Source organism: Salmo salar, chromosome 15, assembly GCF_965601325.2.
Source record: "Salmo salar chromosome 15, fSalSal1, whole genome shotgun sequence".
In the NCBI taxonomy this organism is placed as follows: domain Eukaryota; kingdom Metazoa; phylum Chordata; class Actinopteri; order Salmoniformes; family Salmonidae; genus Salmo; species Salmo salar.
The window spans coordinates 98,364,312-98,378,973 of record NC_138305.1 but is presented as its reverse complement, the minus strand read 5'-3'; the positions used below and the strand labels follow the sequence as shown (position 1 = coordinate 98,378,973).

The 14,662-nt window shown below is 42.0% G+C and overlaps 1 protein-coding gene across 1 annotated transcript in view; it reads right to left on the bottom strand.

The window, feature by feature from the left end:
• The window catches only part of LOC106572662 (low-density lipoprotein receptor-related protein 1), a 237,152-nt gene that overhangs the window by 154,474 nt on the left and 68,016 nt on the right, over nucleotides 1–14,662 (bottom strand). Inside the window, 1 exon segment of the mRNA XM_082962191.1 lies at nucleotides 4,810–4,944. Coding sequence (XP_082818317.1) covers nucleotides 4,810–4,944 — 135 coding nt within the window.

Genomic DNA, 14,662 nt, shown 5'->3' with positions numbered 1-14,662 from the left:
TCTTACTCACATCGGCTGCGGAGAGCGTGATCACACAGTCGTCCGGAACAGCTGATGCTCTCATGCATGTTTCAGTGTTACTTGCCTCGATGCGAGCATAGAAGTTATTTAGCTCGTCTGGTAGGCTCATGTCACTGGGCAGCTCGCGACTGTGCTTCCCTTGTAGTCTGTAATAGTTTGCAAGCCCTCCCACATCCGACGAGCGTCGAAGCCGGTGTAGTATGATTCGATCTTAGTCCTGTATTAACACTTTGCCTGTTTGATGGTTCGTCGGAGGGCATAGCGGGATTTCTTATAAGCTTCCGGGTTATATACTGTACATCATTGGTGAAACACCTTCTGACTAACGAATACAACAGGTGCAACACATCCTGAACAATGAGGATAATTCCAATCCAAACAGAACAGTCTGTGCTATCTGGGATCCTTGGGACATCCATACCCCATTGAAGTTGAAATGTAAAATGGATACGGTAAGGGTTAGGTTATGGTAGGGGATAGCACTGAACCAAAGAGAACCAACCTCGAAATAGAAAACAAAATCAAGGAAAAAACCAAAGCCTGTAACATAAGCAATAGCTTACTTCCTCCAGTCAACACACTAATAGCTTGTTTGCAGATCAGCTGTGAAAATGCTTATCTTAGTCCAAGAGCTATCTTCCCATTGATGGTCTCCACTGACACAATGTCTTTTGGCCGGGAGTGAGGGACATCCTCCTAGCCCTAGTCCCTCACTCTGCATATGAAAGTGATTAGGGCCTTTGGCCTGCACTTTTGGAATGACTGTTTATAAACACCGAATCCCACCATATCTAGACCAGGACACAGTGTGGTAACAGACTTTGGCACAGTTGAGGCTAGACTAGAGAAAGTTAGAGATTTCTACCCACTGTAATCTCAGACTAATCGCTCGTACAGTAGAGGCTAATATGAAACAGGTCAACAACATGTGTTGCCGTCTCCTCAAGCTGCAGTCTCCTCACACTGCAGTCTCCTCACGCTGCAGTCTTCTCACGCTGCAGTCTCCTCACGCTGCAGTCTCCTCACGCTGCAGTCTTCAGCATGCTGCAGTCTTCAGCATGATGCCTGCCAACAGTTTCCTACCAACCAGATCAAAAGGCAGGTATGAGAGAAGTGGCCATACAGCATGCTGTCTGTCTTTCTGTCTGAGAGAGGACTGCAGCGCACCAACAAAGAGCTGCCAAGAAACACATAACCACACAGACACAACACAAGGAAGTGAGATGAACTCTCAGTCTGAGCATCATCACAAAGCTTGCAGAGCATGGAATCCTACTGGCATGTCCAGTGAAGTCCCATTTCCTAGATAACTAAACATACTGCACCAAAGCAGACTGTACAACCTCATTCAATAGTACATCATAATGGGAGAACACTACAGTATCACACAGGGAGTGGAATATTATCAGTCAGAGTGAAGGGATGTCCACACCACAATCCCCAGCCCTGTACAGCCATACTGAAAGGGGACCATTACATGGCGACCGTTGAGGCTGGCCAGAGGAGAGGTTGGACCACTGAAGGGTCCTCATTATGTAAAGCCTGTGGCACTCGGGCCACAATGGCCCTTTTGTGGGGTCTCGCTGAGAGGAAGAAACCCACTGTGTGTGTGCCCTGTATCAAACCCATTTACTGAGACACACATAGAGACACACAGTGACAACGCTAGCCAAGGTGCTGCCCCTCCAAGCCTACATCAGGCCCAGGCCACCACCTCACCTTTCCCTAGCCCTGAGCCTCTAGCTTTAACCATCACAATCAGCACAGCAATAAGTGGATATTGCCCGAAGAACACCAATTTCAATTTCAGCCCGTCTCTAATCTAACCCTAGGTTTCTGACTGTGGGTTTCAAAGCACAACACACTCTGAATGAGTCAGAAAGGGAATATGCATAAGGACACATTTTGACTTCAGATGCCATTCTATTCTGTGGTTGTGGCCGTAAGCGCACTTACGGGTCTGGCTCTCGACCCGTAACCTGCCCCTCCGCCTGCCCTGCTGGAAGCTGGGTCCGCGGTTTGTGGGGTCATTTAAAGTCCTGAGGAGGGTGAAAGAGGTTTGTTATAGATTACAGCTTCCCTCTGATTATCGTATTAACCTCTCGTTCCATGTGTCTCTCCTCAGGCCGGTGGTGGCTGGTCCGCTCCAGGAATCTGATGTGCAGGAGGTCCCTCCTCCCCCTTTGGACATCCAGGGGTCCCCGGCGGATATCGTTCGTTCCATCCTGGATTCGGGGCCTTCAGTACCTCGTGGAGTGGGAGGGGTACGGGCCGGAGGAGAGGTGCTGGGTTCCGGTTGCAGATGTTTTGGATCCTGAACTGCTGTGGGAGTTTCACCGTCGCCGGCCGGATCGCCCTGCGCCTCGTCCTCCGGGTCGTCCTCGAGGCCGGTGTCGGTGCGCCGCTGGAGCCGCGCGTCAAGGGGGGGAGGTACTGTCACGACTTCCGCCGAAGTTGGCTCCTCTCCTTGTTCGGGCGGCGTTCGGCGATCAACGTCACCGGCTTCCTAGCCATCGCAGCTCCATTTTTCATATATCCATTTGTCTTGTCTTGTTTCCATACACACCTGGTTATCATTTCCCCAATCAATCTACTTGTATTTAACCCTCTGTTTCCCATCATGTTTTGTGTGTAATTGTTTCATGTTTTTCGTGGTGTTTGATTTACGCGTTTTACTTTGGTTATGTTCCGTGGTTTTGAGCACATTTTTATTTATGTAGTGCTCTCGTGTTTTGGAACTATAATAAAGTGAGCTTGGTTACATTTCGCTTCTCTCCTGCACCTGACTTCGCATTTCATTCACATGGTAGTATTTGAAAGGGAACAGTTTGGAGATTATGGGGAAATCATCAGACCAAAGTTGAGAACACAACAGTTCACCTGCAAAACATTACACTGTTGATTTTATGTGCATTTTACATTTACTGTACTTTGCCACATTTGTTAACGAAATCTGAAGAGAAAAAACGGATACTCTACATTCAGTAACACGATAAGAATACTCCTGGAAAATGTGGGGTATATAAACATACAGAATTTCCCTCAGTCAGTCGACAAAAAAATTGCAAAAGTTGCCCAATTAACGGGAGGGATGGGGGCAACTTCTGGTCACGTGCGGTGCTCAAGTTCAGAACGGCTGCCAGTCAAAACCCATACAGCGCTGTGAAACTCAGAGCCAGAGGTCTGACCTCATGTATAGCATGTTACTGTACAGCCACTGCTTTCAAATTTAGGCAGTTATCAGTGCCCAAATCTGCCATTTGTAAAGGGCTACATCTGCAGAGATATGACCAGCCCAGTGGCACCAGCCTCAGCTGCCCAGTAACACATAAGCAGGACAAAACCTGGCTATCACACACTATAATATAAACCATTCCACTCCTCAACCTCCCACACCGAGCTCCACCATGTTAACATGTATTGTACTGTATTGTACTGCGATAAAATACGTGTCATCCCTAGATGACATCATCGGCGGAACATTGTGCAGGACAGGGAAGTTCCACAGATTGCAGTAAGGGAATCTGACACTTCAGACAACAACGGTCACTTCAAATCTTATCCTTTCACACCATTACTTAATATGACCCCCATAAACAAAATGATACACACATAAAACAAGTGAAATTAAAAATAATATTTGAAAAAGAAAGATAGACCATATCTTTCTTTGTATGTATATGATAGAGGACTGTTTGTGCACTTGGCAGTTCTAATGTGTACTGGTCTTTTTCCAGACCCTGTTCTGTTGTAGGACTTTGGTTTCATAAAGGAGAACTCAAAAACTTGTTTGGCATCAATATTTTTTGTAGGGGAATGCACCCAAACCAACAAACATGTCCCAATTTAACATACACCAAAACATCAAATATGAGCTGGACTAATATCAGTACAGCACACACACTCAGCTGTATGAATCCTGTATGAACACAACATTTCCTTTTGCCATGAGAGAAACGTCCAGTTAGCCTGGTTCTGTTCTATACATGCTCTCTCCCTTTGTCTCCACAGTTCCACCCAAACTGTAATCTCTTCTCTGGCCAATAAACATTGTCATCCTCCATCAACTGCTCTAATGAGATGGCCTCCATTATCACAATGGCTCCTCTTCTCTCTCATCTCCGAGAAAAAGTCATTCAATTATCAATCAGGCCCTAGAGAATGTGAGGCTCAGAGGCCCCTTCCACGTCTCTGGCAGGCAGAGCAGAGCATTTATCCAGACAGCCAGCCGGCCGGATAGGATGAGGAGAATCCCATCATCAAATCCAATCCCTAATATTAATTAGAGTCACAGAGAGGAAGACATATTGAGTCTATAGCTTCCCATAGTGGAACAAGACAAAAGAGCAGAGCCACACAGAGGAGACATATTGGCTGTGTCTGATATAACTATGTCTGATTTCCTGGCCAAAAGCACTGCACTATATAGGGAATAGGGTGTCATTTCAACAGCTATTGAGTCCATGGTGTCTCATTGTGGAACCAGACAAAAGAGGAGCCGAGTCACTGGCTGGCTGGAGCAGGATTAGCTGGCCCAGTGTTCTGTAGGAACTAAGAAATAGGAAGGACCCCAGAAAACAGTTGCCCGAGCTGTGCCTGTACAGATTCTATAGCTACAGAGGGGACTTGCTGATTTACTGTGTGTGTGTGTATGTGTGTATGTGTGTATGTGTATGTGTATGTGTGTGTGTGTGTGTGTGTGTGTGTGTGTGTGTGTGTGTGTGTGTGTGTGTGTGTGTGTGTGTGTGTGTGTGTGTGTGTGTGTGTGCATATCTCTGTGTGTGTTACCTCTGCAGTGTGGCCCCTCATCCCAGCCATCAGTGCAGTCAGGGCTCCCATCACACAGTCTGCTCATGTGGATACACATGTCTGTCCCCAGACACTCAAACTCATTGGCCGGACACAGGGATACTCTGTGTGGACCTGCAACACAATACACACACAGCAGACACACACATTACAGTCAGAGATCAAATGATACCACAGAAACTAGTAACCATAGTAAACAAAAATTGTTGCTTTAATATTGCAGATAGATTGTGGTTTCCATCATTGTAATTGTCTGCATCATTTCCAATCCCCCTTATATTTTTTTGTAAATATATTTCCCTTTATTATTTTCCCCTAATCATACCATCCCTTCCCTAATTCGAGTAAACTAATGGACAACAACACAACAGTTATATTTTGTTTGTCTATAGTCCCATATTTCAGCTCCACTTAACCCCGCCCATCTATCTCTGAACACCATCCAGTTTTAATTTCTATTTGCCATATATTTTTCAACTGTGCGGGGATGTTTCACAAAAGTTCTGATCCTTTCTATTCTCTTAGATTGTACATATTGTAAATTCAAGATAAACATTTTTGCTAAGAGTGTTATTATATTATTGATTGATTGACTATGACTTTTTAAATCACACAGTATTGCTATCTGCAGCATTAGTTCTAGGTAAATGCTATAATTCTTCAGCCATTCCTGAACCTGCGACCAAAAACAAGCTACATATGGACAGTACCAAAACAAATGATCTAATGATTCTGTCTCTTTGCAACAGAATCTGCAGCGCTGGGATGGTTGTATCCCCCATATATATAACATTCTATTGGTTGCAAGAATTTTGTATAATAATTTAAATAGAAAAACTCTACATTTTCAATCCAGCGTTGTTTAGTGTATCAGTTCATAAATCATATGCCATGGAATCGGTACGTCAAAAATCTCTTCCCAACTATCTTGCAATCTGTATGGCACAGCTGTCAATCTATATGGCACAGCTGTCAATCTATATGATATTGTCAATCTATATGGCACAGCTGTCAATCTGTATGGCACAGCTGTCAATCTATATGGCACAGCTGTCAATCTATATGGCACAGCTGTCAATATATATGGCACAGCTGTCAATCTATATGGCACAGCTATCAATCTGTATGGCACAGCTATCAATCTGTATGGCACAGCTGTCAATTTTTGGTCCTTAAATGACACTGGTATACTTTTTATTTATCCAAATTTTATTTAGCCAATTATGGTCTTTAACGCAGAGCCGACAGACATGTTCCTTACTTTCTCCCACTTCCACTTGCCTCTTCCATTTTTGTGGTAATTCTGTTGGTTGTAATTTTGAATAGAGCAGACATTTCCAAATATTTTTGTTATCTGCATGTGTGACATATCTCTACCAGTCCTATTTACGATATCATTTACAAAGATTATACCGTTTTAAATTATTTTCTATTTTTTTATCATTAGTATATTTGAGTTTAACCATAATATTTTTTGTAATATTTGTAGTGTCTTTTCTGATGGATTAAACTGAAATTGCAACCAACATTCTTTGGCTTGTTTGACAAATAGCGATATTTGGGAGATAATTTCATTTTCAAATAATTGAAAGGTTGTAAAAGGGAATAAAGGGAAAAAGGCCATTCTTGAACTTGGGTCGAGACATTCTTACTAATCTGCTAGAAAACCAGTTTGGATTTAAGTATAACTTTTGTATGACTAAAGCCTCGAGTGAGAGGTATAATGCTTTAATATTTAATCATTTCTGCCCTCCAAAATCATATTCATTATATAAATAGGTCCGTTTAATTTTGTTTGGCTTGCCATTCCAAATAAAATATAATCTTTTTTGCAAGCCCATAAGCAAATAGTTAAACTAGGATATGACTAAAGAGTTAATCAGGGTGATTTTTCCACAAATAGACAGGTATTTTCCTTTCCATAGCAAGATCTTATCTATTTTTGCTAACTTTCTATTCAAATGTATTGTAGTGAAAACATTTCTTTCATTCGGGATATGAATATGGAGTATGTCCACTTCACCGTCAGATCATTTTATTGGTTAAACTACACGATAATGTAAAAGTTAAAAATGTTGTGATCCAATCCAGTACACTTATCTATATTGAAATATATATTGGTTGTAATCCAGAGAAAACATGAATCATCAGCGTACAATGACACCTTTGTTTTTAAGCCCTGGATTTTAGGTTGTTACTGTTGGATCTGTGGCCATAATAAATGGCCATAATAAATAGGTATGCCGATAGTGGACAACTTTGTTTTACTCCTCTTGACAGTTTAATACTTTCTGAGATGTAGCCATTATTTACTATTTTACACCTAGGGTTACTATACATAACTTTAACCCACTGTATAAGAGATTCTCCAAAATATTCCAGGCATTTATATATACATTCCAGTTGAACTTGATCAAAATCCTTTTCAAAGTCAGCTATGAATACCAGGCCTGGTTTCCCAGATTTTTCGTTGAGTTTTATTGTTTCCAGTACTTGTCTTATATTATCTCCAATGTATCGTCCATGTAAAAAACCTGTCTGATTAGGAAGAATAATATCCGACAATACCTTTTTAAATCTATGCGCTCTGCATTTTGCTAGAATTTTTGCATCACAACACTGAAGTGTAAGGGGCTTCCAATTTTCTATGGACTGGATCTTTATATTTACCACTTGGGTCATGTTTCAGTAATAATGACATCAGAACTTCTTGTTGAGTATCTGCTAATCCACCATTTACATAGGAGTCGTTAAAACATGCTAATAATGGTCCTCTGAGTATATCAATAAAGGTTTGGTATACATCAACTGGTATGCCATCCAGCCCTGAAGTTTCCCCGTATTAAAGGCTTTAATTGTATCAACATGTTCCTCCTCTGTAATTTGGCCTTCACATGAGTCTTTCTGTACAGCTGTTAAATTTACATTATTATTAGGAAAAAAATCCTTACAATTAACTTGGGTAAGTGGAGATGGATGAGACTGAAACGAAAACAAATGCTTAAAGTACTTTGCTTCCTCTTTCAAAATATATACTGCTCAAAAAAATAAAGGGAACACTTAAACAACACATCCTAGATCTGAATGAAATAAATAATCTTATTAAATACTTTTTTCTTTACATAGTTGAATGTGCTGACAACAAAATCACACAAAAATAATCAATGGAAATCCAATTTATCAACCCATGGAGGTCTGGATTTGGAGTCACACTCAAAATTAAAGTGGAAAACCACACTACAGGCTGATCCAACTTTGATGTAATGTCCTTAAAACAAGTCAAAATGAGGCTCAGTAGTGTGTGTGGCCTCCACGTGCCTGTATGACCTCCCTACAACGCCTGGGCATGCTCCTGATGAGGTGGCGGATGGTCTCCTGAGGGATCTCCTCCCAGACCTGGACTAAAGCATCCGCCAACTCCTGGACAGTCTGTGGTGCAACGTGGCGTTGGTGGATGGAGCGAGACATGATGTCCCAGATGTCCTCAATTGGATTCAGGTCTGGGGAACGGGCGGGCCAGTCCATAGCATCAATGCCTTCCTCTTGTAGGAACTGCTGACACACTCCAGCCACATGAGGTCTAGCATTGTCTTGCATTAGGAGGAACCCAGGGCCAACCGCACCAGCATATGGTCTCACAAGGGGTCTGAGGATCTCATCTCGGTACCTAATGGCAGTCAGGCTAAATCTGGCGAGCACATGGAGGGCTGTGCGGCCCCCTAAAGAAATGCCACCCCACACCATGACTGACCCACCGCCAAACCGGTCATGCTGGAGGATGTTGCAGGCAGCAGAACGTTCTCCACGCGTCTCCAGACTCTGTCACGTCTGTCACATGTGCTCAGTGTGAACCTGCTTTCATCTGTGAAGACCACAGGGCGCCAGTGCCGAATTTGCCAATCTTGGTGTTCTCTGGCAAATGCCAAACGTCCTGCACGGTGTTGGGCTGTAAGCACAACCCACACCTGTGTACGTCGGGCCCTCATACCACCCTCATGGAGTCTGTTTCTGACCGTTTGAGCAGACACATGCACATTTGTGGCCTGCTGGAGGTCATTTTGCAGGGCTCTGGTAGTGCTTCTCCTGCTCCTCCTTGCACAAAGGCGGAGGTAGCGGTCCTGCTGCTGGGTTGTTGCCCTCCTACGGCCTCCTCCACGTCTCCTGATGTACTGGCCTGTCTCCTGGTAGCGCCTCCATGCTCTGGACACTACGCTGACAGACACAGCAAACCTTCTTGCCACAGCTCGAATTGATGTGCCATCCTGGATGAGCTGCACTACCTGAGCCACTTGTGTGGGTTGTAGACTCCATCTCATAATACCACTAGAGTGAAAGCACCGCCAGCATTCAAAAGTGACCAAAACATCAGCCAGGAAGCATAGGAACTGAGAAGTGGTCTGTGGTCACCACCTGCAGAACCACTCCTTTATTGGGGGGTGTCTTGCTAATTGCCTATAATTTCCACCTGTTGTCTATTCCATTTGCACAACAGCATGTGAAATTTATTGTCAATCAGTGTTGCTTCCTAAGTGGACAGTTTGATTTCACAGAAGTGTGATTGACTTGGAGTTACATTGTGTTGTTTAAGTGTTCCCTTTATTTTTTTGAGCAGTGTAGTTTGGTGAATCATGGGTGACTGTCATTTGTAACAAGTTTTAGTAAATACATTTTTTGTAGCATTTCTATGTTGAAGATTAAAAAAGAATTTGGTGCATTTTCCCCCATATTCCATCCAGTTCACTTTATTTTTTATAATATATTACACTGGATCTTTCTTGAATAAGTTCCTCCGTTTCTTTTTGATTTTCCTCTAACGTATTCCGTGACTCTAACGTACTGTTTTTATTGCTATCTATCTGTACTGCTAGTCCCTCTATTTCCATTCTTTATATGACTCCTTTTGACTTAAATTGCTTTTGTTTTAAAGATGAGTACTGAATTGCATGGCCTCTAGAGGCACATTTAAAAGTGTCCATATAATAAGGGGATCTGCTGTACCTTTATTATGTCAGAAAAAGTCAGTTATAAATTCTTCTGTCCTGCTTATAAACAAGTTGTCATCCAATAGGCTTTGATTACATTTCCAAGAGTAATGTATATGCCAATTATTTGATGGTACCAATTATTTGATGGACCGCATTCTGTTCCCTATCAACACTTTTTAAACTTTTGGTGACAGCGAGAATGACATAAGAAAGTAGTCAAGACGACTAGCTTGATTGAGTCTCCGCCATGTATATCTCAGTAGGTCAGGATATTTAAGCCTCCATATATCGACTAGTTCCAATATATCTATGATATTCGTGATTTCCTAAAGTGCATAAGGGTGATAGTTTGTAGTGTGATTTCCTTTACGGTCCATTGATGTATTTCAAACCATATAATCTCCCACCATAAAAATAGAGTCTTGTATTGCTTGAAGGCTTGATCAATTATTATATATATTTTCAAAGAAGGGTGGATCATCATTATTTGGACCATATAGATAAATCTGTTTATGGTCCAATAACATATTTAAAACAATCCATCTACCTTGCGGATCTTTTTGAACAATTTGCACATTCGTATCAAAATGACTGTTAATTAATATCATCACCCCTTTTGAGTTTCTTTTCCCATGGGAGAAGTATATTTCACCCCCCTGTCCTTTCTCCACACAACTTCATCTAAAATAGTTGAAAGAGTTTCCTGTAAACAATAGATATTATATTTCTTCTCTTTTAGCCAGGTAAATACTGACCGTTTTTTTATTATCATCTGCTAAACCATCAACATTTTTACTGGCTATACTTATTTCACCATTTCACCATTCCACTCACTAAAACCTCCCCCATCCCAAGTTGGACTGGCATTCCAGTGAGTGGCAGAACACCCCTGTCCACCAGTATCCTAGGGCCTTTGAGAGATTGGGACCCGTCCTTTAAAAAAGAGCACACAGTTCCACCTACAGAACATAAACAGATTAACTGACAAAAGCATTTCCAACGCACTCACCTCCATTGTATTGTATACAGTTATTTCAAAAAAAATATTATAATAATAATATATATATATATATATATATATATACAAATCTTGCATATCTTCATTTCCACAATAAACCAATAATATGTGTAATAATGTTGGCAGTTCATCTGAAGGATTGATACCTATAACCAGGATTGTTACCTATAACCAGGATTGTTACCTATAACCAGGATTGTTACCTATAACCAGGATTGATACCTATAACCAGAATTGGCATTACAAAAATTACATTTACACCACCCTAAAATTACACAACCCTTCCCACACAAACAACCACATGCTCAGATGTTCAACAGTTTTTCCATCCCCAGGCCCAACTCAAGAGAAGACTTGATGTGTGAATGCATATACAGTTGAAGCTGTTTGAGAAGGCATGCAAAATTGAGCAAGAATGGGGAGATTTGACTAACCAACGTCAAGTCCTTGCTGATGGCGCTCAGATACACCCCCCTACCCTGAAACACACACACACTGGTCCCCCGTTGTGACCATTTTCTCAAGCATCTCTGTCCTGTCAGACCTTCTGATTATTTTGTGCAACTAGGGCCACAATAATATGCCCCCTTTCTGAATGTCTGAGTGTGACCCCTTCCCCATGGGTTACTGCAGCTAGTGATACTAGCACTGCCACTACCTGGGTGGGGGCACCTCACCGAAATCCACACTGGCTAGGTACAAGGTCATCAAGGTTCACATTAGCAGCTTTGAGAAATTCCTTGTATATTATGCTCACCCATCTGGGGGCTTTGGCTTTGTTGGACCAACCCTGCCAGGCAGGCTCAGTATCTTGAGGAGAGAGTGCTGCTTTAGTGGGTCTCTAACAGCATGTATCTTTCTGTCTTGGCTGCATATAAGCTACTTTCAGTAGGCCTATAAAACAAATAAGGATTTCTCCTTACTGTGTGGGTTGCTCAAGTGGGTGTCCAGCGTATATTGTTGGGGACCCCTCCATCATGCGCACCATCATGATAAGATAATCATGAAATAAACTATATTTATAATCTATTTTAAAATGTATATTCCATATCTGCACAAAATGTAAAACTCCTGCTTGCAGACACACACATGGGCTCTGGCATTTGCAACCATTTTCCTTTTTCATTCACTTAACTCCACACTTTTACAAACACAAAAACATACACCCCACCTTCCATCACAATACACCCGCAAATACCCAAATACTGTGTGTCACGTTGTATAAATGATAGGAAACAGGTGCAGGAATACGAAATATGTTTTTTTTATTACTTCAATCAAGATAGCGCACGTAATGAACATGACGGAGACGAAGCCCAAAACAGACAGGTAAAATATAACACAGGGCTGTAACCCAAACAAAGAGCAAGGTGTAAACCTCTAATAAATACACGGGAGGAGACCGGTAATAACAATTACACAGGATGAGACCCGTATTAACAAGAGCACAATAACGCGTAGTATCAAAGCCAAAACAACAGAGCACAGGTACTCACAAGACCAACAGACATGGAACAATAACCGTCAAGGACAAGGGGGAACAAAAGGCACATGTATACACATACTAATCAGGGGGAATGGGAACCAGGTGTGCGTAAGGACACTAGACAGTCCGGGGTTGGTGGTAATGATCCAGTTCAGTGACACCTAGAAGGCCGGTGAAGTAGACCTCCGGAGCTGGTGAACAGAATGAGCAGCAGTACCGGGAAGATCCGTGACACTGTGCCTTCTATGTCCTCTGTTTGCTGTGTTTTTATCACTACCATGTTGATTCCTACCTAATTCCGGGCTTTTGAGTACTTTTGTGTTTCAGTTCCTTATACAGTTGAAGTCGGAAGTTTACATACACCTTAGCCAAATACATTTTAACTAAGTTTTTCACAATTCCTGACATTTAATCCAAGTAAAAATTACCTGTCTTAGGTCAGTTAAAACCTGTTAGGGATAGGGGGCAGTATTTTCACGGCCGGATAAAAAACGTACCCGATTTAATCTGGTTACTACTCCTGCCCATAAACTAGAATATGCATATAATTAGTATATTTGGATAGAAAACACTCTAAAGTTTCTAAAACTGTTTGAATGGTGTCTGTGAGTATAACAGAACTCATATGGCAGGCCAAAACCTGAGAAGATTCTATACAGGAAGTGCCCTGTCTGACCATTTCTTGTCCTTCTATAGCCTCTCTATCAAAAATACAGCATCTCTGCTGTAACGTGACATTTTCTAAGGCTTCCATTGGCTCTAGGAAGGCGCCAGAAAGTGGAATGATAGCTCTGCAGTCTCTGGGTGAAAAACAGCAGGGGTTTTTGTGAGTGGTCCTTCTGGGAACAATGACACTGGCGCGCACGTGCACGAGACGAGTCCATTTTTTTCTTTCGCTGTTTGAACGGATACAACGTCTCCCGGTTGGAATATTATCGCTATTTTACGAGAAAAATCACATAAAAATGTATTTTAAACAGCGTTTGACAATGGAATATTTTGATTTTTTTTGTCACGAAACGCGCCGGTGCGTCACCCTTCGGATAGTTACCTGAACGCATGAACAAAACAGAGCTATTTCAATATAACTATGGATTATTTCGAACCAAAACAACATTGGGTGTTGAAGTAGAAGTCCTGGGAGTGCATTCTGACGAAGAACAGCAAAGGTAATCCAATTTTTCTTATAGTAAATCTGAGTTTGGTGAGTGCCAAACTTGGTGGGTGTCAAAATAGCTAGCCGTGATGGCCGGGCTATGTACTCAGAATATTGCAAAATGTGCTTTCACCGAAAAGCTATTTTAAGATCACCACTTTATTTTAAGAATGTGAAATGTCAGAATAATAGTAGAAAGAATTATTTATTTCAGCTTTTATTTCTTTCATCACATTCCCAGTGGGTCAGAAGTTTACATACACCTCAATTAGTATTTGGTAGCATTGCCTTTAAATTGTTTGACTTGGGTCAAACATTTCGGGTAGCTTTCCACAAGCTTCCCACAATAAGTTGGGTGAATTTTGGCCAATTCCTCCTGACAGAGCTGGTGTAACTGAGTCAGGTTTGTAGGCCTCCTTGCTCGCACACGCTTTTTCAGTTCTGCCCACAAATTTTCTATAGGATTGAAGTCAGGGCTATGTGATGGCCACTCCAACACCTTGACTTTGTTGTCCTTAAGCCATCTTGCCACAACTTTGGAAGTATGCTTGGGGTCATTGTCCATTTGGAAGACCCATTTGCGACCAAGCTTTAACTTCCTGACTGATGTCTTGAGATGATGCTTCAATATATCCACATAATTTCCCTCCCTCATGATGCCATCTATTTTGTGAAGTGCACCAGTCCCTCCTGCAGCAAAGCACTCCCACAACATGATGCTGCCACCCTCGTGCTTCACAGTTGGGATGGTGTTCTTCAGCTTGCAAGCCTCCCCCTTTTTCCTTCAAACATAATGATGGTCATTATGGCCAAACAGTTCTATTTTTGCTTCATCAGACCAGAGGACATTTCTCCATAAAGTACGATCTTTGTCCCCATGTGCAGTAGTCTGGCTTTTTTATGGCAGTTTTGAGCAGCTGCTTCTTCCTTGCTGAGCGGCCTTTCAAGTTATGTCGATATAGGACTCGTTTTACTGTGGATATAGATACTTTTGTACCTGTTTCCTCCAGCATCTTCACAAGGTCCTTTGCTGTTGTTCTGGGATTGATTTGCACTTTTAGCACCAAAGTACGCTCATCTCTAGGAGACAGAACATGTCTCCTTCCTGAGCGGTATGATGGCTAAGTAGTCCCATTGTGTTTATACTTGCATACTATTGTTTGTACAGATGAACGTGGTACCTTCAG